The 22193-nt window shown below is 31.0% G+C and overlaps 1 protein-coding gene across 8 annotated transcripts in view; it reads right to left on the bottom strand.

Annotated features, from left to right (window-relative positions):
- Positions 1-1388: 1388 nt before the first annotated feature.
- Positions 1389-22193, bottom strand: part of LOC130903796 (uncharacterized) — a 50279-nt gene continuing 29474 nt past the window's right edge. For 6 of the 8 annotated variants that reach the window (XM_057816124.1, XM_057816125.1, XM_057816126.1 and 3 more), the window contains 8 exons: positions 20647-20781; positions 14999-15067; positions 13611-13680; positions 13399-13523; positions 12631-12709; positions 10414-10710; positions 7318-9011; positions 1389-2309 (listed from right to left, as the gene is read on the bottom strand). In XM_057816124.1, the coding sequence (XP_057672107.1) occupies positions 7324-9011; positions 10414-10710; positions 12631-12709; positions 13399-13523; positions 13611-13680; positions 14999-15067; positions 20647-20781 (2463 nt within the window). In that variant the 3' untranslated portion in view covers positions 1389-2309; positions 7318-7323. The remainder of the gene's footprint in view (positions 2310-7317; positions 9012-10413; positions 10711-12630; positions 12710-13398; positions 13524-13610; positions 13681-14998; positions 15068-20646; positions 20782-22193) is intronic. The other 2 variants (XM_057816128.1, XM_057816132.1) reach the window with 1 other exon arrangement.

Here is a 22193-nt window from a genome sequence, read left to right as displayed (position 1 = left end):
TTATTTGAAGTTGCAAAACTAAAGAGTTTAGGAAGAGAGTTTCACCTATAACCTGGAAGGTCTTTCTTAGTTATTAGAACAGGAATTTCAATAGTCGTGGACGAATAATTTGCGAGCGTTAAATGGAACGTACCCAATAGTCAATTTATACATATTCACCATTAAAGTCAAAGATTATATACTCGATAGATCTGCCACTCTGTATAAAAATTTGACGACAAAGTTCGATCTTAGAAACATCTCTCGGACTAGCTCCGTACCAAGAAAAAAGATTTCTATTCTCTCACCTTATCGCTTGCTTATTCATCCTGTTATATAGCAGGCCTTTACTGTTAACTCATATTGTGTAACTAAACACGACAGCACAATTCGCAACAAATAATAACTTTTAAATGCACAAAAATGGAAATAGCTACTAAACAAACAATATTACACACCTATGATTGCAACTTAGTTTCAGAATCCAGATCGACAAACATTCAAAAATAAAACACCAAAAAGTAAGCTTCTGAACTTCTCGTATTCCAGTGCACAGGCCCTGATTAAAGTTGAGTGGAATAAGTTTCCAAATATATAACTATAATTAAATTGTCGGTTGTTGGGTCTTTTCGATATTTATACTGATTATAAGAATACTTTTTTGGTGAAGTTTTGAGAATAAATAAATATTATGTTTAACAGAAGGGATTCAATAATGTACTTCATTTAATATTTTTATAAAGGTTTGTTTTACTATACAAGATGCCTAATGGAAGTAAAGGATATTGCAACAAGGTTATATTATTTTTTCGTGTTATTAATTACGTTTGTATGCAATGCAGTTTCCATTTGTCAATAAATAGTAACGTTTTAATGATATTATTATAAATAATTGCAATATTGGAAAAACTGTTTAAAATCAACTTGGGGTGAGAAGGTAAGTGTTTTTATTATATTTTTAAACCTTTTATTTCTCGTAATAATTTTCCATTCCATTTGTTGTGATGACTTACATTAGCAACTATTTTAAACAAATAAATATTTCTTATTTTGAAATTCTATTCATTTTTTTCATTTTTTATGGTAAATTTAGATTTTATAATTATGAAAGTGATGGGATTAGTATGTTTGGAATTTTTTCAATTGTATTCTACTGAACATAACTAAAGTTGATAACATTTGAATGCTAGCTTTTTGACTACTTTTACAGGATATAGAAATTCATTTTCTTGAAAAGTATGGGGTAAATGTTAACGATTTTCATTGGAAAATTGGAAAATTGACAATTTTACTAAATTCAACGATTCAAATGACTAATATTTCTAATTTTTCAGGAAGTATCTAAATCAGTAGATGAATAATTTCAATTTTTAGATAAGGTTTTTGGGAAACTGAAATAAAAGACTTGGTTTTATAAATATCAAATATCTATTTTGTAATATACAAGAACAACATATTAAATCAAATATCATATTAGAAACTTTTTACAAAGTTACAAGCTTCCTTTTTAGCGTGTAATATACAAATATAACATTCTCCCTCAAGCACCAACAACAAGGCTCATTCTCTAATTTGGTCGATGGTAAATTCAATAAATTCCTAAATTTTTTTAAACTTTTGGACATTGAGAAGCGAAAACTTGACCAGGGTATTTAAAAATAATAATAGGATGAAAACTACAACTCCTATAGAAAAAAGTTAAATAGCAAAGTGTCCGTAACATAAGTAATTACTGCCATCCCTTTCTACTTCCTCCCTCAGTTTGCATGTAAATTATTTTTTCTTCCATTTTCTTTTTCCAATGGGTTTCTTCCTATTATTATTTATTTTGTTTCAAAATTTATCGACCCTGGTCTAATTATCAAAATCACGAACAAAAATGTAAAATCACATTCTAAGCTCATTTGAAAGACAGCATTAAAAATTCAGTTCAATTCTCTAAATTTAAAATTTAATTAAATATATTTTTAAAAATTTAATATTCAAAAATTATTTTTTCAAAAAATACACATTAAAACGTTTGCGCTTCTCGACGTGGGACATTTCAACAATCTTCTGAGAGTCAAGGTAAAAATTTTGTAAAAAGGCACTTAACTATCTACATATTCAAAAACGAGAATAAATTTAATAAATGCTGGTTTTGGTTTTTTTTTTCTATCACAATGGCACCAACTAACCATTAAAGTACAATCATCTGTGATCCGACTGACTTAATAACATTTATAAACAAATATATTTACAATACAAATTATTAAAAAAAATTACACGTATATAAATTACAAATTAATTTGGAAGAAACTTGGTGGTATCGCCCTAAAACGTGAATTAATCTGGAATAGGGAAAAAATTATGGTAATTGGTTAAAAAAAATGAATAAGTTAAATCTTAAGTCTGATCCTTCAAGCCTTCCATAGGTTGCTAGTTCATATCCGGCTCGAAGGACCAGGCAGTGTAATTGTCAGTGTTGATTTAAAAATAAAAACAAAGCTTTTGCAAAAATATGTGTCAGAAAAAAATTAAATACGCATTTAGTACAGAGTTTTAAAACAATTAATTTGATCCGGCTCGAAGGACCAAACAAGATAATTAGGAGTTAAGTAAAAAAATAACATGTTTATTGAAAAAATTAGTGTCTAAAAAAGTTTCTATGAACATGAATCGCACTGTTAGGACTAGTTGATTGAAAAAAAATCGATTATTACCCGGCTCGAAGGACCAGACAAGGTAATTATGACTTTTAAGTAGAAATAAAACATGTTTTTTGCAAAAATAATAGTCTAACAAAGTTTTTCTGTTAATAAATTGTTCATTCAAGACTAGTTGATTGAAAAAAATTAATTATTACCCGGTTCGAAGGACCAGACAAGGTAATTATGACTTTTGGTATAGAAATAAAACATGTTTTTTGCAAAAATAATCATCTAAAAAAGTTTTTGTGTTAATAAATTGTGCATTTAGGACTAGTTTATTGAAAAAAATCGATTATTACCCGGCTTCAAAGGACCAGACAAGGTAATTATGGCTTGAGTAGAAATAAAACATATTTTTTGCAAAAATAATATTCTAACAAAGTTTTTCTGTTAATAAATTATTCATTCAGGACTAGTTGATTGAAAAAAATCAATTATTACCCGGTTCGAAGGACCAGACAAGGTAATTATGACTTTTGGTATAGAAATAAAACATGTTTTTTGCAAAAATAATATTCTAACGAAGTTTTTCTGTTAATAAATTATTCATTCAGGACTAGTTGATTGAAAAAAATCAATTATTACCCGGTTCGAAGGACCAGACAAGGTAATTATGACTTTTGGTATAGAAATAAAACATGTTTTTTGCAAAAATAATCGTCTAAAAAAGTTTTTGTGTTAATAAATTGTGCATTTAGGACTAGTTTATTGAAAAAAATCGATTATTACCCGGCTTCAAAGGACCAGACAAGGTAATTATGGCTTGAGTAGAAATAAAACATGTTTTTTGCAAAAATAATAGTCTAACAAAGTTTTTCTGTTAATAAATTGTTCATTCAAGACTAGTTGATTGAAAAAAATCAATTATTACCCGGTTCGAAGGACCAGACAAGGTAATTATGACTTTTGGTATAGAAATAAAACATGTTTTTTGCAAAAATAATCGTCTAAAAAAGTTTTTGGGTTAATAAATTGTGCATTTAGGACTAGTTTATTGAAAAAAATCGATTATTACCCGGCTTCAAAGGACCAGACAAGGTAATTATGGCTTGAGTAGAAATAAAACATATTTTTTGCAAAAATAATATTCTAACAAAGTTTTTCTGTTAATAAATTATTCATTCAGGACTAGTTGATTGAAAAAAATCAATTATTACCCGGTTCGAAGGACCAGACAAGGTAATTATGACTTTTGGTATAGAAATAAAACATGTTTTTTGCAAAAATAATATTCTAACGAAGTTTTTCTGTTAATAAATTATTCATTCAGGACTAGTTGATTGAAAAAAATCAATTATTACCCGGTTCGAAGGACCAGACAAGGTAATTATGACTTTTGGTATAGAAATAAAACATGTTTTTTGCAAAAATAATCGTCTAAAAAAGTTTTTGTGTTAATAAATTGTGCATTTAGGACTAGTTTATTGAAAAAAATCGATTATTACCCGGCTTCAAAGGACCAGACAAGGTAATTATGGCTTGAGTAGAAATAAAACATGTTTTTTGCAAAAATAATAGTCTAACAAAGTTTTTCTGTTAATAAATTGTTCATTCAAGACTAGTTGATTGAAAAAAATCAATTATTACCCGGTTCGAAGGACCAGACAAGGTAATTATGACTTTTGGTATAGAAATAAAACATGTTTTTTGCAAAAATAATCGTCTAAAAAAGTTTTTGGGTTAATAAATTGTGCATTTAGGACTAGTTTATTGAAAAAAATCGATTATTACCCGGCTTCAAAGGACCAGACAAGGTAATTATGGCTTGAGTAGAAATAAAACATGTTTTTTGCAAAAATAATCGTCTAAAAAAGTTTTTGGGTTAATAAATTGTGCATTTAGGACTAGTTTATTGAAAAAAATCGATTATTACCCGGCTTCAAAGGACCAGACAAGGTAATTATGGCTTGAGTAGAAATAAAACATGTTTTTTGCAAAAATAATATTCTAACAAAGTTTTTCTGTTAATAAATTATTCATTCAGGACTAGTTGATTGAAAAAAATCAATTATTACCCGGTTCGAAGGACCAGACAAGGTAATTATGACTTTTGGTATAAAAATAAAACATGTTTTTTGCAAAAATAATCGTCTAAAAAAGTTTTTGTGTTAATAAATTGTGCATTTAGGACTAGTTTATTGAAAAAAATCGATTATTACCCGGCTTCAAAGGACCAGACAAGGTAATTATGGCTTGAGTAGAAATAAAACATGTTTTTTGCAAAAATAATATTCTAGCAAAGTTTTTCTGTTAATAAATTATTCATTCAGAACTAGTTGATTGAAAAAAATCAATTATTACCCGGTTCGAAGGACCAGACAAGGTAATTATGACTTTTAAGTAGAAATAAAACATGTTTTTTGCAAAAATAATAGTCTAACAAAGTTTTTCTGTTAATAAATTGTTCATTCAAGACTAGTTGATTGAAAAAAATCGATTATTACCCGGCTTCAAAGGACCAGACAAGGTAATTATGGCTTGAGTAGAAATAAAACATGTTTTTTGCAAAAATAATATTCTAACAAAGTTTTTCTGTTAATAAATTATTCATTCAGGACTAGTTGATTGAAAAAAATCAATTATTACCCGGTTCGAAGGACCAGACAAGGTAATTATGACTTTTGGTATAAAAATAAAACATGTTTTTTGCAAAAATAATCGTCTAAAAAAGTTTTTGTGTTAATAAATTGTGCATTTAGGACTAGTTTATTGAAAAAAATCGATTATTACCCGGCTTCAAAGGACCAGACAAGGTAATTATGGCTTGAGTAGAAATAAAACATGTTTTTTGCAAAAATAATATTCTAGCAAAGTTTTTCTGTTAATAAATTATTCATTCAGAACTAGTTGATTGAAAAAAATCAATTATTACCCGGTTCGAAGGACCAGACAAGGTAATTATGACTTTTGGTATAAAAATAAAACATGTTTTTTGCAAAAATAATCGTCTAAAAAAGTTTTTGTGTTAATAAATTGTGCATTTAGGACTAGTTTATTGAAAAAAATCGATTATTACCCGGCTTCAAAGGACCAGACAAGGTAATTATGGCTTGAGTAGAAATAAAACATGTTTTTTGCAAAAATAATCGTCTAAAAAAGTTTTTGGGTTAATAAATTGTTTATTGAAAAAAATCGATTATTATCCGGCTTCAAAGGACCAGACAAGGTAATTATGGCTTGAGTAGAAATAAAACATGTTTTTTGCAAAAATAATATTCTAACAAAGTTTTTTGTTAATAAATTATTCATTCAGGACTAGTTGATTGAAAAAAATCAATTATTACCCGGTTCGAAGGACCAGACAAGGTAATTATGACTTTTGGTATAGAAATAAAACATGTTTTTTGCAAAAATAATCGTCTAAAAAAGTTTTTCTGTTAATAAATTGTGCATTTAGGACTAGTTTATTGAAAAAAATCGATTATTACCCGGCTTCAAAGGACCAGACAAGGTAATTATGGCTTGAGTAGAAATAAAACATGTTTTTTGCAAAAATAATATTCTAACAAAGTTTTTCTGTTAATAAATTATTCATTCAGGGCTAGTTGATTGAAAAAAATCAATTATTACCCGGTTCGAAGGACCAGACAAGGTAATTATAACTTTTGGTATAGAAATAAAACATGTTTTTTGCAAAAATAATCGTCTAAAAAAGTTTTTGTGTTAATAAATTGTGCATTTAGGACTAGTTTATTGAAAAAAATCGATTATTACCCGGCTTCAAAGGACCAGACAAGGTAATTATGGCTTGAGTAGAAATAAAACATGTTTTTTGCAAAAATAATATTCTAACAAAGTTTTTCTGTTAATAAATTATTCATTCAGGACTAGTTGATTGAAAAAAATCAATTATTACCCGGTTCGAAGGACCAGACAAGGTAATTATGACTTTTGGTATAGAAATAAAACATGTTTTTTGCAAAAATAATTGTCTAAAAAAGTTTTTCTGTTAATAAATTGTGCATTTAGGACTAGTTGATTGAAAAAAATGAATTATTATCCGGTTCGAAGGACCAAATATTTGCGAGTTAATAGTAAAATATAACTGAAACATGTTTTTTTTGGAATCGTTTAAAAAAATTTTTATATGCATGAATTGTTTTTAGTACAAGGTACTAGATAAAAAAAATTGTTCATATACGACTCGAAGGACCAAACAAGGTGATTGAGAGTTTTGAATAAAATTGAAAAATATAATTGTGCTAAAATGAGCGTATAAAAACAGTTTATGACTATTTAATGGAATTTTTGTAAAAAAAATGGAAAGAAAACAGAAACAGTACTGTACATAATTGAGACAATAAAATAAAGAAGAAATGATGAATAGTAGTCTAATACCATAAAAATAAAACAAAAAAATCGTGATAAACTCGTCCAATTATAAAAATCGTTAAAAACCGGTCCTGTTTTAATATGTTATTTGAAACAAAAGTTTGGCGAATACGCCGATTTTGTTGTAGAACGACGACTTCTCTGTATGAGTTTTATAAACTGTTTACATTATGTTAACACTGTTTTTATACAAACTATTTAAGTGCGGAGATTTCCAGGAATCTGAATATCCTAGAATGCGATTATAGTGTATGTAAAACGAATCTCGAGGAGCAGGAATTAGATAATGGAGGGAAGAAAATAAAAGAATACGAACCTAAATTTAAGGTGTATTTTTTTTCTGCGCCTGCTGAGCCCTCTTCTCCCATTCGGCTTTCCTCTGACTAAAATTTTTCGCTTCCATAATAAACCCCCCGCCCGCCATGATGTCATCGTCGATTTTCTCCTTAATTTCCACCTCGTCGTTTTTAATGTTCGAGATCCATTGATCGGTTTTTCTGTGCTCGCCGAAATTAGTTTTCCTCAGTATCAATTCGGTAGTTTTCGCGGGATTAACGGTCACAGCCCTTTGTCCTAAGAAGATATTGTTATTCAAAGTACGCCGCAAAACGATCGGGGACGTTCTACTATCACCCGAAGGCGATTTATTAACTTCTTCTTTTTCCGAACTATCGAATTTGGTGTAGGTTTTTCTGCGATCGTCGATAGGAGAATCCGAGCGATTTTCTTTATCGCTGTCTCTGGTTTTCGTGTCGTTTAACGATTCTTGAAGCGTTTCTATGTCGCCGTCTTTAATTTTTAAAGATCTCCTAGCGAACACTTTCATTAATTCCGGTTCTTCGTCGGTTCTTTTATTCTGTAACGATTTTTTCCTCAACACCACGGGACTATTCTTCAATTTGTTTTCCATTTTATCCAAACTGTCTTGGGATGATTTGTCGGTGTCGTTTAGTGAATCCAAACTGGCGGATTTGCTTCTGAATGTCGTTTTTTCTTTAAAAATCACATCAGAAGATTTCCTCGAATCGGAAGTTCTCGATTTCATCGGTAAAGTTTCTTCTTTTTCGATTATTTCAACGTTTTCTTTACTGAATTTCCTCGGCGTCGGTGGTTTCGTTGTAACTTCATCGAAATTGAACAAAGTTTTCGGTCTAATTGATTCTTCCATCGCTCTTGGAGATTTCATGGATAATATTATATTGCTCGTCGGTTTAATTTCCACTTTGTTTAACTGTTTATTGATGAATTCCGGTATTTGCGTCGATTCTCTTCTTACTTGGATCTTGGTGATTGAAATTTGTTGTTCTTTAATGGAAATCGTCGTGGAACCGTCGATATTTTCTGCGGTAAGATTCTTGGAGACGGTATTGAAATCTTCCACGTTACTAGTAACGTTCACCACCGCGGTGTGACTCGGACCCGATATAGTCACCGCATCACCGCTCGCCGATTCCGATAAATGCAATTTATCGTCCAACGAAGCGGCCTTAATCATTTTACTTTCTTCTTTTTTTTCTTCGTTTAAAAATGTTTCCGTGGAAGTTTTAATTTCGTTCGATTCGATCGTTTGACGTTTGACGGCTTTGAAACTGTGCGATTTCCACACCGGTCTCGATGGTTTATTATCCGTCGGTAAATCCGTTAACGATAAAAAATTATTATTATCCGGCTCGTCGTCGTTTAACGATAAAACTCGTTGTTGCAACGCAGATAATCCGGGCATTTTCAATTTACATCGAATTTCTTCCGATTTCATTTTCATTTCCGATGATCGAGATGATATCACAGTCGGTGAATTAGTCGGGCTTTTATTCGCCTCTTTTTGTGTCAATTTATTTTCTAATTCGATTTGAATCGAATCGTCAGGCGATGGAATAATCGATTCTTCAACGGAATCGATTATTTCTTTGGGAAACATACGTTGTCTAGTAGCCGGTCCCGATCTCGGTGCCGGTATCGGTCTCGAATTTTCGATTTTCTTCTTGTTTTCTTCCAAAATTGTTTCTTTTTCTATTAAATAAAAAAAAACGTTTATTTATATCATCGTAATAATTATTTAAAGTAGGAATGGTGAAGTTATTCCGTCACGCGACTCAATCTACGATTTCTATACATCATCTTCTATCAAAAAGAATCGAACGTAACCTAAAATCGATTGTACATATAATTGACGTAATCGACAGTACTAAAAGTACTTGAATTTGACGTGATCTTTGTTTACTGTGTTGTTTTTAGCGAATTATATGATTGAACGAAGAAGAAGAACCAACTTATTAGTGGTAAACTGTGTTTTAAATTTTGTAACATTCACAAATATCTATGGATTTTTTTAAAATAACGTCAATCAAGTGCCTGGTTATACGATTACGGTATTAACCGACAGATATTTCCAGAAAATGACTGGAAAACCGCTTAAATCACGACCACAAAAGTTATCAATTCGATTTAAAAAAATTAGATAGGCAGAGGACGATTCAGAATACATTTCGAGATTTTAGTGAGTTTCTCTAATGGTGTGAGAGGGCGATAACACATTAATTTTTGTGACTACTGAGCCACAATACGTGAACAAATTTTTATTTTCAGACTGGAGCTTTGTTTCCTTCTTCTTCCTCAAACCTCGTTTGGTCGTTAATATTTTTTTCAGCCAAGTGCAGTACAATCACACATCAATCACCACAACCCCAGCTCTGCAGAGGAGCGACTCCTATATCTAGACCAATTGAAGTTCCAATTAATACTTCTCACTATAAAAAATTTCTTCATCCCATCCAAATATATTCAACGGATTTCTCTCTTGTGTAACTTAATTAAGAAAACACTCAGTTGATGGATTACACATTACGTCACTACATAAATATGTACCCATATACATAAAATCGAAGTCATACAGCAAAAAAATAGCTTTCCGACCGTTGGAATATTAGACACAACGATTATTTACAGAAATTTCCTGAAAATGCCTGGAAAACCTCTTAAATCACGACCACAAAAGTTATAAATTCGATTGGAAATTTTGAGACGGAATAAGGGAGAAATTAGATAGGTAGAGGACGATTCAGAATACATTCCGAGGTTTTGGTGAATTTCTCGAAAGGTGGGCGAGGGCGAAAACAAATTAATTTTTTCAAAAATTGCAATGTTAGAGTTGAGAATAGAAGTGACTAATGTTCCACAATACGTGAACAAATTTTTTTCTTCAGACAAGAGCTTTCTTTTCATCTTCTTCCTAAAACTTCGAAGTCATACTGCAAAAAAATCAGCTTTCCGACCGTTGGAATATTAGTCACAACGATTATCGACAGAAATTTCGATTTGATTCATACTAATATTGTTGCTGACGTATAAGTCACGTGACAGAAGACCTCGAGCATTTCTACTTTACATTTCATATAAATTAATAAAAAAATACCTTGGGTAAAACTTTCTATTATCGTAACGGCTTCTTTTTGTTCTTTTTTCTTTTTCCTTCCGCTTTTTCTGGGGAAAAACCTTTCCAATAGGGATAATTTTTCGGTTTTTTCGTTGGTGTCTTCGGGTAATCGAGAAAATATGTCTTGGGATTTGCTACCCGCGTTCGATTTGCTTCTGTTTAGTTTGTTGTCGGTAGAACCTGGTGGAGTCAAACCGGGCGGTAAAGAAGAACATTTTAATTGGGTTTCTGTTAATGTTTTTGTCGAACTCATGCTATATAGTTCGATTAGGGACTCTGCAAAGCAAAATTTTCTGCATTAAGGTAAGCGTACATGCGAAACAGCACAAAAAATGGTGTTATGTAAGAGATGTTATATGAACATTTTTTTTTAGTGTAAACATGAAGCTCATTATCAAAATTTGTTTGTTAATTATATTCATTAAGTACTCTATTTATTTTTTTAGGATTAATTAGATATATTAAACTATTAAATAATAATAATGAATGGATAATAATCGAATTTGTGTTGTTGAATAATTTTTTATATAACAAACAAATAATTATTCCAAATTTTCACATTTAAAATTGAATTTTTATATATTCCCGCACATTAAGATATTTTCAAAAATCTGGCAACAGCGCGACTAGATATTCATTATATATTACAAGCTAAAAAAATTTCGATTATTTTAAATGATTTCGATATATGTGTAATCGATTTAACGGTAAATTTTTTAATCAGTAATTTACAAGATTGATACTGTCATTATTATGATGTCATAAAATTAACAAACAAATTTGCTGTAAAAAAATCGAATTTTCATTACGAAGAAGCTACAATATATTGCAAAGCTAAAGCAAAGCGATTTACTGTATCAAAAGTGTTATAAGATACCTAAAATGACTAAATTTATTTTTAAAAAAAGAAATTTTTTGTCCTAAATCCCTTTTACCAGGATCAACCGGAAGTACGTACGTTGTTTAGTAACGATTATGTCACGTCACTGGCGTAGATGGAAGATATTTATATCGACGGCCATTTTATTAGTTCATTTCGATAATTGAGGTTGTGTTTGTAGTTTATGGAAACTAACATTTATTTTTTTGATATTATGAAAATTTTTGTTAGGTTATAAGTGAGTGTTATGTTTTTTATTTGATATAAATCTAAATTTTATCAAAAAAAACTTGTAACGTGTGTAAAAGTGATAATTGTTTATAAACAAAGCCGGTGTATAGTAAAGAGATACACGAGTTATAAGGAATCCAAAAAGGAGAAATTATTGCAGAAAATTAACGGCAAGTCCAGTATAATAATGTAATTTATTAATACTGATATTTCAATAATACATTAATTCTATTAAATACGAGATTTATAAGTTTTAATTGTTTTTATATATTTACTGCTAAAACTATTTATATAGTGTTAAACTGAAAAATATAAAATCGTTACGTTACTGATTTGAATTCTAACATGAATTTCACAACGTGGTGTTCGTTTTTATAACTTCTTTTATAACTTTTTATAACCTAACCTCAAGTTGTTCTTGAAATTAATTTTACCAACACTAAATTTTTCAATATTTTACAAATAAATTTCATTTTTTTAAAAAATTACATCGTAAATTTTCGATAATCTACTATCCTGTTTTATGTTTTGTAATAAAAATTACAATTTTATTCAAAGTAATGTATATTAGAAAAAAAAAAATACTAACATAACCTTAAAAATTGTAAATAGGAGAAAATATTTTGCTATTGAAATTAATTATATATAGGGGTAATAGAAAAATATATATCAAAGAAAGAAAGATGCCAAATTTAGTTTATAATCATCAAAACAATGGAATTAAACTGAAAAATGAACACAACTATATTTTCATCGTTTCATTATTAGTTATTTTACATGAATTATTTAATTAAATTGACGTGCAACAATTCAAAAATGATATTATTTCAAGAAACACAAAATCAAAAATTGTTACGTTTGAATAAAATTGCAATTTCTGTTGTTGAAACAAAAAAATTTTAAAATAACTACGGGGGATGACCTTAATTTTATGTTCATCAGAGTACATAGTTATGAAATTTTGAGTTGGACACAATTGATACAGCTACATCAGTAATACTTTTACAGTTAGCATTAAAAACAATTTAGAAATTGAAAAATAAATGATTCCTGTATTAATTATCAATTCAATCAAATATTCTCACCTTTTTTTTGAATCTCGGGTGATAAACTTCTAATAGACGAATCCTCGTTTACTTCCGGAGTAACCGGTAATGCTGTTAGCTAAAAATTTATAATCGATACATGAAATTATAGTTTTAAGACAAAATTAGCTGTAAATTGAAAAAATGGGACCACAATATGACAAAAAATGGAAAAATTCCGCATTATGGGTCCTAGAGCCCGTCCTCTCCGCCTATAATGGAATTCTAAAATACGGCGAACGTGCGGCGCGTTTGATATAACCGGAATTCGTTTGGTGTTTGTTTTTATATAAGTTTTATCATAGTAGGCGATTTCTGGGAAAGTCTATTTATTTATTTGTTTCATTTCTTTATTTTCTAGAATTTTCGAGAACTTCATTTGGAGATATAAACGATTTCGTTTATCACAGTTTAATTTATAATAAATAGTCATAGTGAACAGAACGAATCAGGAAAATAAACAAAAAAATTAAATAACTTAGTCAAGTGTAGTGTAGAGTATTTATATAAATTAGTTAAGTGAAATGTTTAAATAAATTAGTTAAGTGTAGAGTAAAGTGTTGACATAAATTGGTTAAGTGTAGTGTGAAGTGTTTAAAAAATTTAATTATGTGTAGAGTGAAGTGTTTGAATAAATTAGTTAAGTGTAGTGTAAAGTGTTAACTTTTTATAGTTTACAGAAGAAATTATGAATTGAAATCGATTATTGGATATATGAATGGTTTAACGAAGACGAATTGGAAAAAAATATTTAAAACTGAAAAATACCTGTTGTGTTCGACGCCTGCGCGGTGCTCCATGCGTTCGTTTTGGTTTAACAGATACCCGGTGGTGCGCAGCGCTATGGTTTAGAGGTGTAGCTGTGGAATTAGTCCCGAATTCCGAGTTCGAATCTAATAAATAAATACGCAATTTAATAGTTTGAAAAAACAAATTAAACAGTAAATTAAATTTTTTTTTTTGGAAAATAATGAATTTACCTTGTGAATGTTTCTTATCATTTAACGATAATTTCGAAGAATGTCTAGAAGAAGCCGCTTCGGAAAACTCCTGAAAACATACGATATATACAGGATGTTTATAAAATATATGATAAAGTTAACATTAACAAATCAAAGTAATTTTTTGGTGATATTATTCTTTATATTCGCTGGAAACTTCTCCACATCTCTTTTCAACTTTGACAGTTGACTGCAATAAAGGCAATTATAGCCCGCCATAAACTAGTGTTACGAACTCGTTCACTAACATAGACCGTGAAGCCGGTGCTGTTTGATAATCTCAAACGATGCTGAAGTTCGGTAAATGCGATGGTTTTTTATATGCTATTTACATCGTGTAGTGACTGATTTTATAGAGACAAGTTGGTTTATAGCATTCTAGAATCTTAATTATTTAGAAAGACATTGGATATGAATAAGTAGCCAAAGTTAGTAAATACTTAGTATAAACCAAATAAACCAAAGAGTGATTTAAATAAATTAGTGTTTAGTAATGGATATTTTGGTGAATAATTAAGTGTTACTAAATAATTTAGTGGATAGTGATTAGTTTAGTGCACTTTGTGCTAGTGTATAAATAAATTACGTAAGTAAGGAATACCGTGTGTATAAATTCATTTTAAAGGGACATTTCATGTACTCAAAGGGTTTGATTTGGACTAATTTTATAATATGGAGTTCCACTTGGCATTAAACATCGAAATTTTTTTTCAAAATATTTTAAATATGAATATAAGGAATTCCATGGACATTAAAGAGAACGATCGCTATGGGAAATTTTCAGGGGGCTCTCCAAATTCCATAGTTCAGGTGCTCTACAAATTCCATAGTTCTGGGGGCTCTCCAAATTCGATAGTTCAGGGGCTCTCCAAATTCCGTAGTTCAGGCGCTCTCCAAATTTCATAGTTCAGGGTCTCTTCAAATTCAGTAGTTTAGGAGCTCTCCGAATTCCGTAGTCCATACGATGATACTGTACGTCCAAAATATGAATTTTTTCACGCATATAGAGCGATTTTTCTCCCTCAATCGATACAGTAATAATCATTACTAATTATTTCCCTCGTTTTCGTAATAATCGATTACAATATAGCGGGTGTATCCGAAAAAATAACTATTATAACCTTATATTCTAACCAAACAAACTATTGAATGAAATCAGGTGTAAATTGATAAGAAACATATAGAAATGTATTTAATGGTGATATCTATCGTTCAGACATGGAATTATATTGATCTATGGTGGTAATAGGGTGAAAAATGTTCGCACCAAGGGTTTTTTCACTTTTATCTCATTTATATAATAAGTTATTATATTCTTAACGTTTTGTTTCCGGAATTAACGAAAAAATAATAAAAAAACGACTTACGTCATCTTCGTAACTACCCATACTATGTAAGGACCCATCGCTACAGGTACTATGTGATTTTGTTGGGTCCTGAAACAAATATATATATAAGAACGTATTGGAAGGATTATATATCAAATTAAATAAACCTCTGTCCCGTCGTAAGGTAAAAAAATTCTAATTCTGTTAATCCAACGCGTGTTTTTTTGCACTAACCCATCGTCGTATCCAAACATTTGTTTCAATAAACAAACAACTTTACAAACTACGTTAAAATCATCCCGATATCGAATGCAACCGCCATGAGAAACCGTACAAACGAGCTTACAACAAAAGTGGAAACTTTCTATCTATGAACGCGGTTAATAATGACAGTGGCGGTACAAAAAGGGAACATTATTTCAATATAAATCATTTACCGTAATTAACAACCGTTAATTATCGTCTATTTACTGAAAAAACGCGTAACGACAAGTGATACGCGAATCACACTGTATATTTTGAAATGCGAATCAGTTCTAAATTATTTATTCGCTTAGACGTGAAAAACGACTACGTAGATGATTCTTTAAGTTAAGAAACAACCAGATATCACACGAGGTCAAATCAGGCGAATATAAAGGATTTTTAATGAGTATTACGGAAAAATTCGTTTGTCTGCAAATCAAACATCAAAAATGCATCGTTAATAGTGACGAAGACACTGCCCAACAAAAACAAAGTTTCATATTTAACGATGCGAGTGGTATTCTCTCAATCATATATTTCTTATAGGGAATTTGATGTTGTGACACCTTTTAACTGTCAAAAAACGTATAAATAAATGTTTTTGTTGCTAAATTCGTTAGATTTTAGGTTTCTTCTGATTGAAAATAAAATTTTAAAACTAGTAGAAAAATGAAGTATCGATCTATTTTTTTCAAAACGTGAAATCAAGATAATTTTTTAAGAAATTTATATGAATCTAGTTTTTTGAATACGCCGTGTGACTGACACACAGATGGCGCTGCCATTGTCAAATCCGTATGACGTACCAACTCTATTAATCATTGGTTCTTCATGAACAAAAAAAAACTGTACAGGCTGAATTTAAACTTGGTTGTACAGACAACGATGATGGTGAGCATTCTGGTCGTCCAATTGAGGTAGTTACTCCACTCGATCGAGAACCACAAGGTGTCGATGATTCAGTGCAGTGTTTGGATCCATCACTCTGGAATCAAAACGATCATCATCTGAATGGACTGCAGCCGGTGTACCAGGTTCGAAGCCACAACAGACAGCTGGGACATTGTGGCTCTTCAGTATTTTGCGATGCGCATGGAATGTTTTTCATCGACTATTTCCAAAAATAAAGAGATGTATGATTGTTTAAATTAAGAAAATTAAAAAATTAAGAAAAAACAGCCACATATGTCGAAGAAAACAAACACTGTTTCACCAAGATGATTAAATTGAACGCTTCCTCATCGACTGTATAGTCCAAATTTGGCCCCGAGTGACTACTGATCTCAAAAAAATTCTCGCCGGTAAGAAAATTCAGCTCAAATGAAGAAAAAATTGCTAAAACTGAAAACTATTTTGATGCAAAAGACAAGCGAAATTAAAAGTGATGTGTTAACTATCACCGATGTTCCAACCACCCTATAGTCCCGATATATTCCCTGGTGAATAGTTTCATTTACCAAAAAAAAAAATAACACCTCAAATAGATTTCTATTGATGTCGTAGATGAAGTTACGAATACATTTGTGAAGGAAAATTGATAATATCAAAATTTCATAAATTCCAACTATTATCCTTGCCCCCAAAATATTGGGACTCGATCTTTTTATCCCATATTCTTTATCAGAAGACTATAACCATTTAGTGATAAAAGAAAGCATATACAGGGGATTTTAGAGAACAAACTTCTATTTTATAAGAAAATCAATTTTTTGTATTCCGATGTTTGCATAGTTGTAGAATGTAAGGACGTTCCAGAGGTTACTTACAATAAAAAAAAACCCAAAGATGAAGGAGATCATCACTGATAATTCGTAAATTTAACTAGTAGATCAATCCAATAGGAATATTCTCATGAAGTGTTAGAAAATGTAATAAATGAGAATTTTTTTGAGGGGGGGAAGCTACGCGTACGCCACTGATACAATGTGTAACAGAGTATATAGCCGTATCAGTTGTTGCGTTGTCTAACTGTGGGGTATTATGTAAACGCTAGACACTTTCGGACACGCTAGATACGGTCGTTTTCATTTCCTTGTGGTATACATTTTACAATTTGGCAAGTTGTTGTTCTTGATCTACATTTTCATCTCTAATATCGTTATATTTTATTTTATATAAAATCTTTTGAAGAATTTACTTGTTTTTTGGGCTGTAAGCAATTTCACGTGGACTGGAAACGAAACGCGTGATATTCCCGCTTACAAACATATTGTATCTACAGTCATGTACAAAAAAATCGATTCAGTTGATACCATGGGTAAAAAAACTGAAAATCTTAAAGGCAACCGCCCGTTTCATGCAAGCGGTCAACGAGAAGTGGCCAGTGCGCTGAACTTGAGTCAGTCTGCTGTTTCCAAAGCTCAAAGTTCTTACCAAGACTGATAACATTAATTTAAAAGGCGATTCTAGAAGATATTGTCTGGATTTAGATCCTATCGTGTATTTATGGTATGAAATTAAGAGAAAATTTGGGGCTAGAAATCTTGTTCCAGGCACGAAGACGGTCTAAGCTAAAACTAATAGCTCCAAGGAGAGAATGATATAAAATGATACTCCGGAGAGCATGAATTTTTCCATTACTAACTTCCTGGATGAATGAAGTTACGAAAAAAGGATACAACTTATAGGGATTCACTTAATTTGGTGATACAAACAAAAAATTGAATTCTTGACACGTTACCAGCTGGATATAAATAAAAACGCATAAATTAGAGATAAAAGGTTTTGTTTTAAGCCATGACATAGCTGAGATTGCGGCGACTTATTGGTAAGGAAGAAACAAATTAAAAAAAGTCGTCGTACTCGCACAACTACATTTTTTACCGTTAGCAAGTAAATGATGACATTATCGTGGTTTAATAAATAATGCCCAAAATGTCTTTCGTTTCGGCACATCTACATCGGAAACGATGGTCGCAGAAGTACCTGGCATGACCAAGAGATGGCGGTAGTTACTTGACACTGTAGTTTGAAGATGCCACGTTGTTTAGTATTTGTTTGGCAGCCTTCAATAGTGAACGTTTCCATGGCCTTAGCCCAATCAATATAAAAGCTGAACTAGATTTAAACGAGGCCGTACGATCTGCAAAGACCAGCATCCCAGTTATCGATCAAATGAGGTGACGACTCCAGAAATATTGAACAAAATCTACTGGATGATCGTCGACTGAAAGTGCGTGAGCTAGCAGACTTAGTAGGCATTTCAAAAAGTGTTGTACATCGCATATTAACTGGAAATTTGAACATGGGAAAGCTGTGCACAAGATGGATGCCGCGTTTACACAAAATGGAAGATGTTTCCATCGAGTGTTTGGCAATGTTTCAAAGAAATAAAGCCACGGATGGATCGTGGGTCCATCATTTCACATTAGAAACAAAAGAACAAACAAAATAATGGACTGAAAAGGGAGAATTGGTTCCAAAGACCGTTCCATCTGCAGACAAGATCGTGGCGTCGGTTTTTTGGGATGCGCGTGGGATAATTTTCATTGAAAAAGGAAAAACTATCAATGGCGAGTATCATGCAATGTTTGTGCGTGGAAATCAAAGAAAAACGTGGCTAAGAAGAAAGTATTCCATTAAGACAATGCTTCAGCTCACACATCCGTTATTGCAATGGCCAAAATTAATGAATTGAACACCCTATTCGCCAGATTTAGCCCAGTTGAATTATTCGGTGGTCAAAAAACCAACAATGAAGGGATGATTTCGGTAGTTAATGGCTATAATGGACGTTTTTTGTATTTAAAGTTGCGCCGTAGCAAAATTTATAACTTTAAATAATGTTTAAATTAATTATAACTGTCCGCGTGAATGTTTATTATAGGAATCTCCGTTATAATTTAGTTTTGAGGTCACGTATCTCTAGAGATTAAGTGACTTCAGTTTTTTTTACACATATATATGTATATCTATCTGCGCTTCCGTTCGACGATTAAACTGGGACCTCATTTTGAAATAGCAAACAGGTTTTTGATGTGCAATGACTAGTATGCTTGATATTATTGAATAAATATGTTATATTATTATTAAAAAAAACGCCATATGAAAATTATTTTTTTAAATTTCCCCCTCGTCATTACGTCAATTGAATAAATAAAATCGACTCGAAGAAAAATTAAACTTAAACATATTAAATACCAAATTTAAAACATTTAGTTTCACACGAAAATTATTATTATTAATTATTGTGACTGAAGAGAATTTTTTCAAACAAAAAATACTTCAAGTTTGAGCGATTGAAATAGATTTGAGTTGAGATACTACTCAAGTTTTGAGACACGGCAACATTTTGAATGGTGAACGTACTCAGAACGTGTTGTACGAGTGCTAATAATTGAGTTTCGACGTGGATTAAACGAATAGCGATCAAGTTTGGTGATTGAGCACCATCCCGATAATGATCGCACTCGCTACAATGATAAAAGTCGTCCGAAACGGCTGTAGTGGCAAAAAACATCAACACTGTATCGATTTGTATGAAGAAATGCTTTAAAGTAAATGGTCGCTTGTTGCTACACTTGAAGTTGTTCGCCAGAAAATCGTAGAAGACGAATCATTCTCCGCCATGAAAATGCGAGTTATCACACATCAGTTCAAACAAAAAAGGTTTTTAACAGTCAAAACATCGAATAAATGGGTCATCCGCCGTATAGGCCATGTTTGGCACCTACAGATAAAAAATAAATTACGAGATCGACTTTTGTCTACATCTGAAGAAGCGGTTTATGAGATCAAATGATATGTTTTGGAGATACATCGATCGAAATGGGAAAAAATCGAACTTTTATTGGCAAATGTAATATACACGAGACTTTCCACCACTCCAAATTAGTATTATTCTGTAGAGCTTATTGTTATAAAAGATCAAAACTAATGTAGAAACCCTCGAAACAATTTTAAGATTAAAATTGTGGCGCGAAAGTGCAGAATCACCCACAAATAAACAATGAATTAAAATAAAAAGAAGAATTTGATAATAATAAACAATGTACATAATTTTTTCTACTGCTTTGTCTTAATTAAATGAATATACGAGGTGAAATGGAAAAATACGATGATAATAACATTGAAAATGGATATCAGCGATATAAAAGAAGAAATGAGTCGGTTAAGTACGTTTTTCGAACTTAAAAACAAATGAAAATGTGAAAAAAATGTTCAAAACCACGATTTTTTTTCTATTATTTTTGTCTTTTGTGGGGTATATTATAAACCTGAAAGTTGGACTAACGTTTTTTTTTTATTAAGACAAAACCACGAGTAGTGACAATTCCGAATCGAATAGTGTTATTTTTTCAAAAATAAAAAAATGTTTGTTAAAAAATACAGCAACTTCAAGTGACTGTTAAGTTTGAAATCGTTTTTATCGATTATAACATTTGCTTTAACCCTCGTATATACGCAACATGGATAAATGATATGTCATTTCGTCAACTTACTTTAATCGCAGTCTTTTCAATATGAAGTCCATCGGAGGCAGTTGGCGAGTTACATGAACTGTGTGGTAAACCTTCATCGTCCTCACTAGTATCCCCTGGAATCGTCCTTTTTCTCAAAATTTCAGTAAGTTCGTTCTGTAACAATCAATTTTAATATTCTAAATATTATTTTTTCAATATTTTTCTAAAAACTTTCGACTATTTTCTACCAAATAATCAGATTGCCCCTGTTTCCCCTAATTTAAATTCTTCATTACTGGTTCCATTGATTAATATTACATGATGTTACGTGTCGTCACGTTATATGAGTGTGTAGGGTATGTAACGAGAGAACCATGACAGCACGTGAATTTACGTGTCACGATGTTAATGTGTTTATTATTTATTAGGGGAGATCGAGTATATTTTTGGGATAACAAATATTCCCAGGTAAGTTTTTGAACATTTTTTTTTTCAATTGCAATATACAATACCAGTCGAAAATTAATATAACCAGCAACATCATCAAAAATGTCACCAAATAGATTGAAGTTAGAGAGATGCAAGGGGTTACAGTTCTATGCAATTGCTATGCACCGTTTGAATAATTAAGGATTTTATTAAAAAATATGAATGTTTTTTTTCACTAAAATTGTTGTTAATTCAATATAACTGTTAGTGGTAATGAAAAAAACTGTAAACATATTACGAATTCAATTTTTTGAAAGTCAACAAACTCGATATAATAAATGTCTCAAATTACCCAAACTCTAGCTTTCTGATGATGTAATGTTTATACGAAATTAATGACGAATGTGATGAAACCACTTCCATTTAAAACATTTGTAATATTTCCTTGAAAATAAGTTGCTTTTGTTTATTGTTTAACAAATGAACGATAGAAATATATTTATGGTATTTGTTCAATCGATTCATTCTATAAGAATAGCCAGGATTTTTTTATTTCTTCAATATTTTGCTATAAATTAATTTTCATATTTGTTTTTGTTTTAATAGCAACCAGTAGTCACTGCGAATCAGATCTGGAGAAAATACTGGACGAGAAAACAAAACGAAAGTCAATTGATTTCTTTCTTTCTTTCCATTATTTGTGATTGTCTCATTAAATCGGTCACCTGACAAAAAGCTCTACAAAAAGTAGAGTTTAATATACGAGGATGGTTCCAGAAGTAGCAGGCCCAACAAAGAAAACACAAAACTTTTCTCCTTTTAGCTCCATACATTTTTCCCAGCGATTTTCAATAAGTACGATACCCTTTTTTTAATAAGACTCATCCATCTCATCAAAATCTTTGACCACTAAGGCGTGTTTTTTTCTGGGAACAGAAAATAATCCGAGTAGGCTGAATCTGGGAATAGTTAGTCAGTAAAAACCCTTAGATTTTAGCCATTCTCGTAGTATGTTTGATAATCGTAGTGTCCCCAACTCTCAAAAATTAATCTCCCTGAATCCCTAATCAAAAACCTCCCACAATCACTAAGGACTACACCTAAAAAATTTAGTTAACAAGCAATCGCACTAGATGTCGCTAATATAGTACGTCTAA

This window comes from Diorhabda carinulata, chromosome 2 (assembly GCF_026250575.1).
Source record: "Diorhabda carinulata isolate Delta chromosome 2, icDioCari1.1, whole genome shotgun sequence".
Taxonomy (NCBI): domain Eukaryota; kingdom Metazoa; phylum Arthropoda; class Insecta; order Coleoptera; family Chrysomelidae; genus Diorhabda; species Diorhabda carinulata.
Note: the sequence above shows the minus strand (reverse complement) of the source record. Positions and strands in the feature narration are given on the sequence as shown.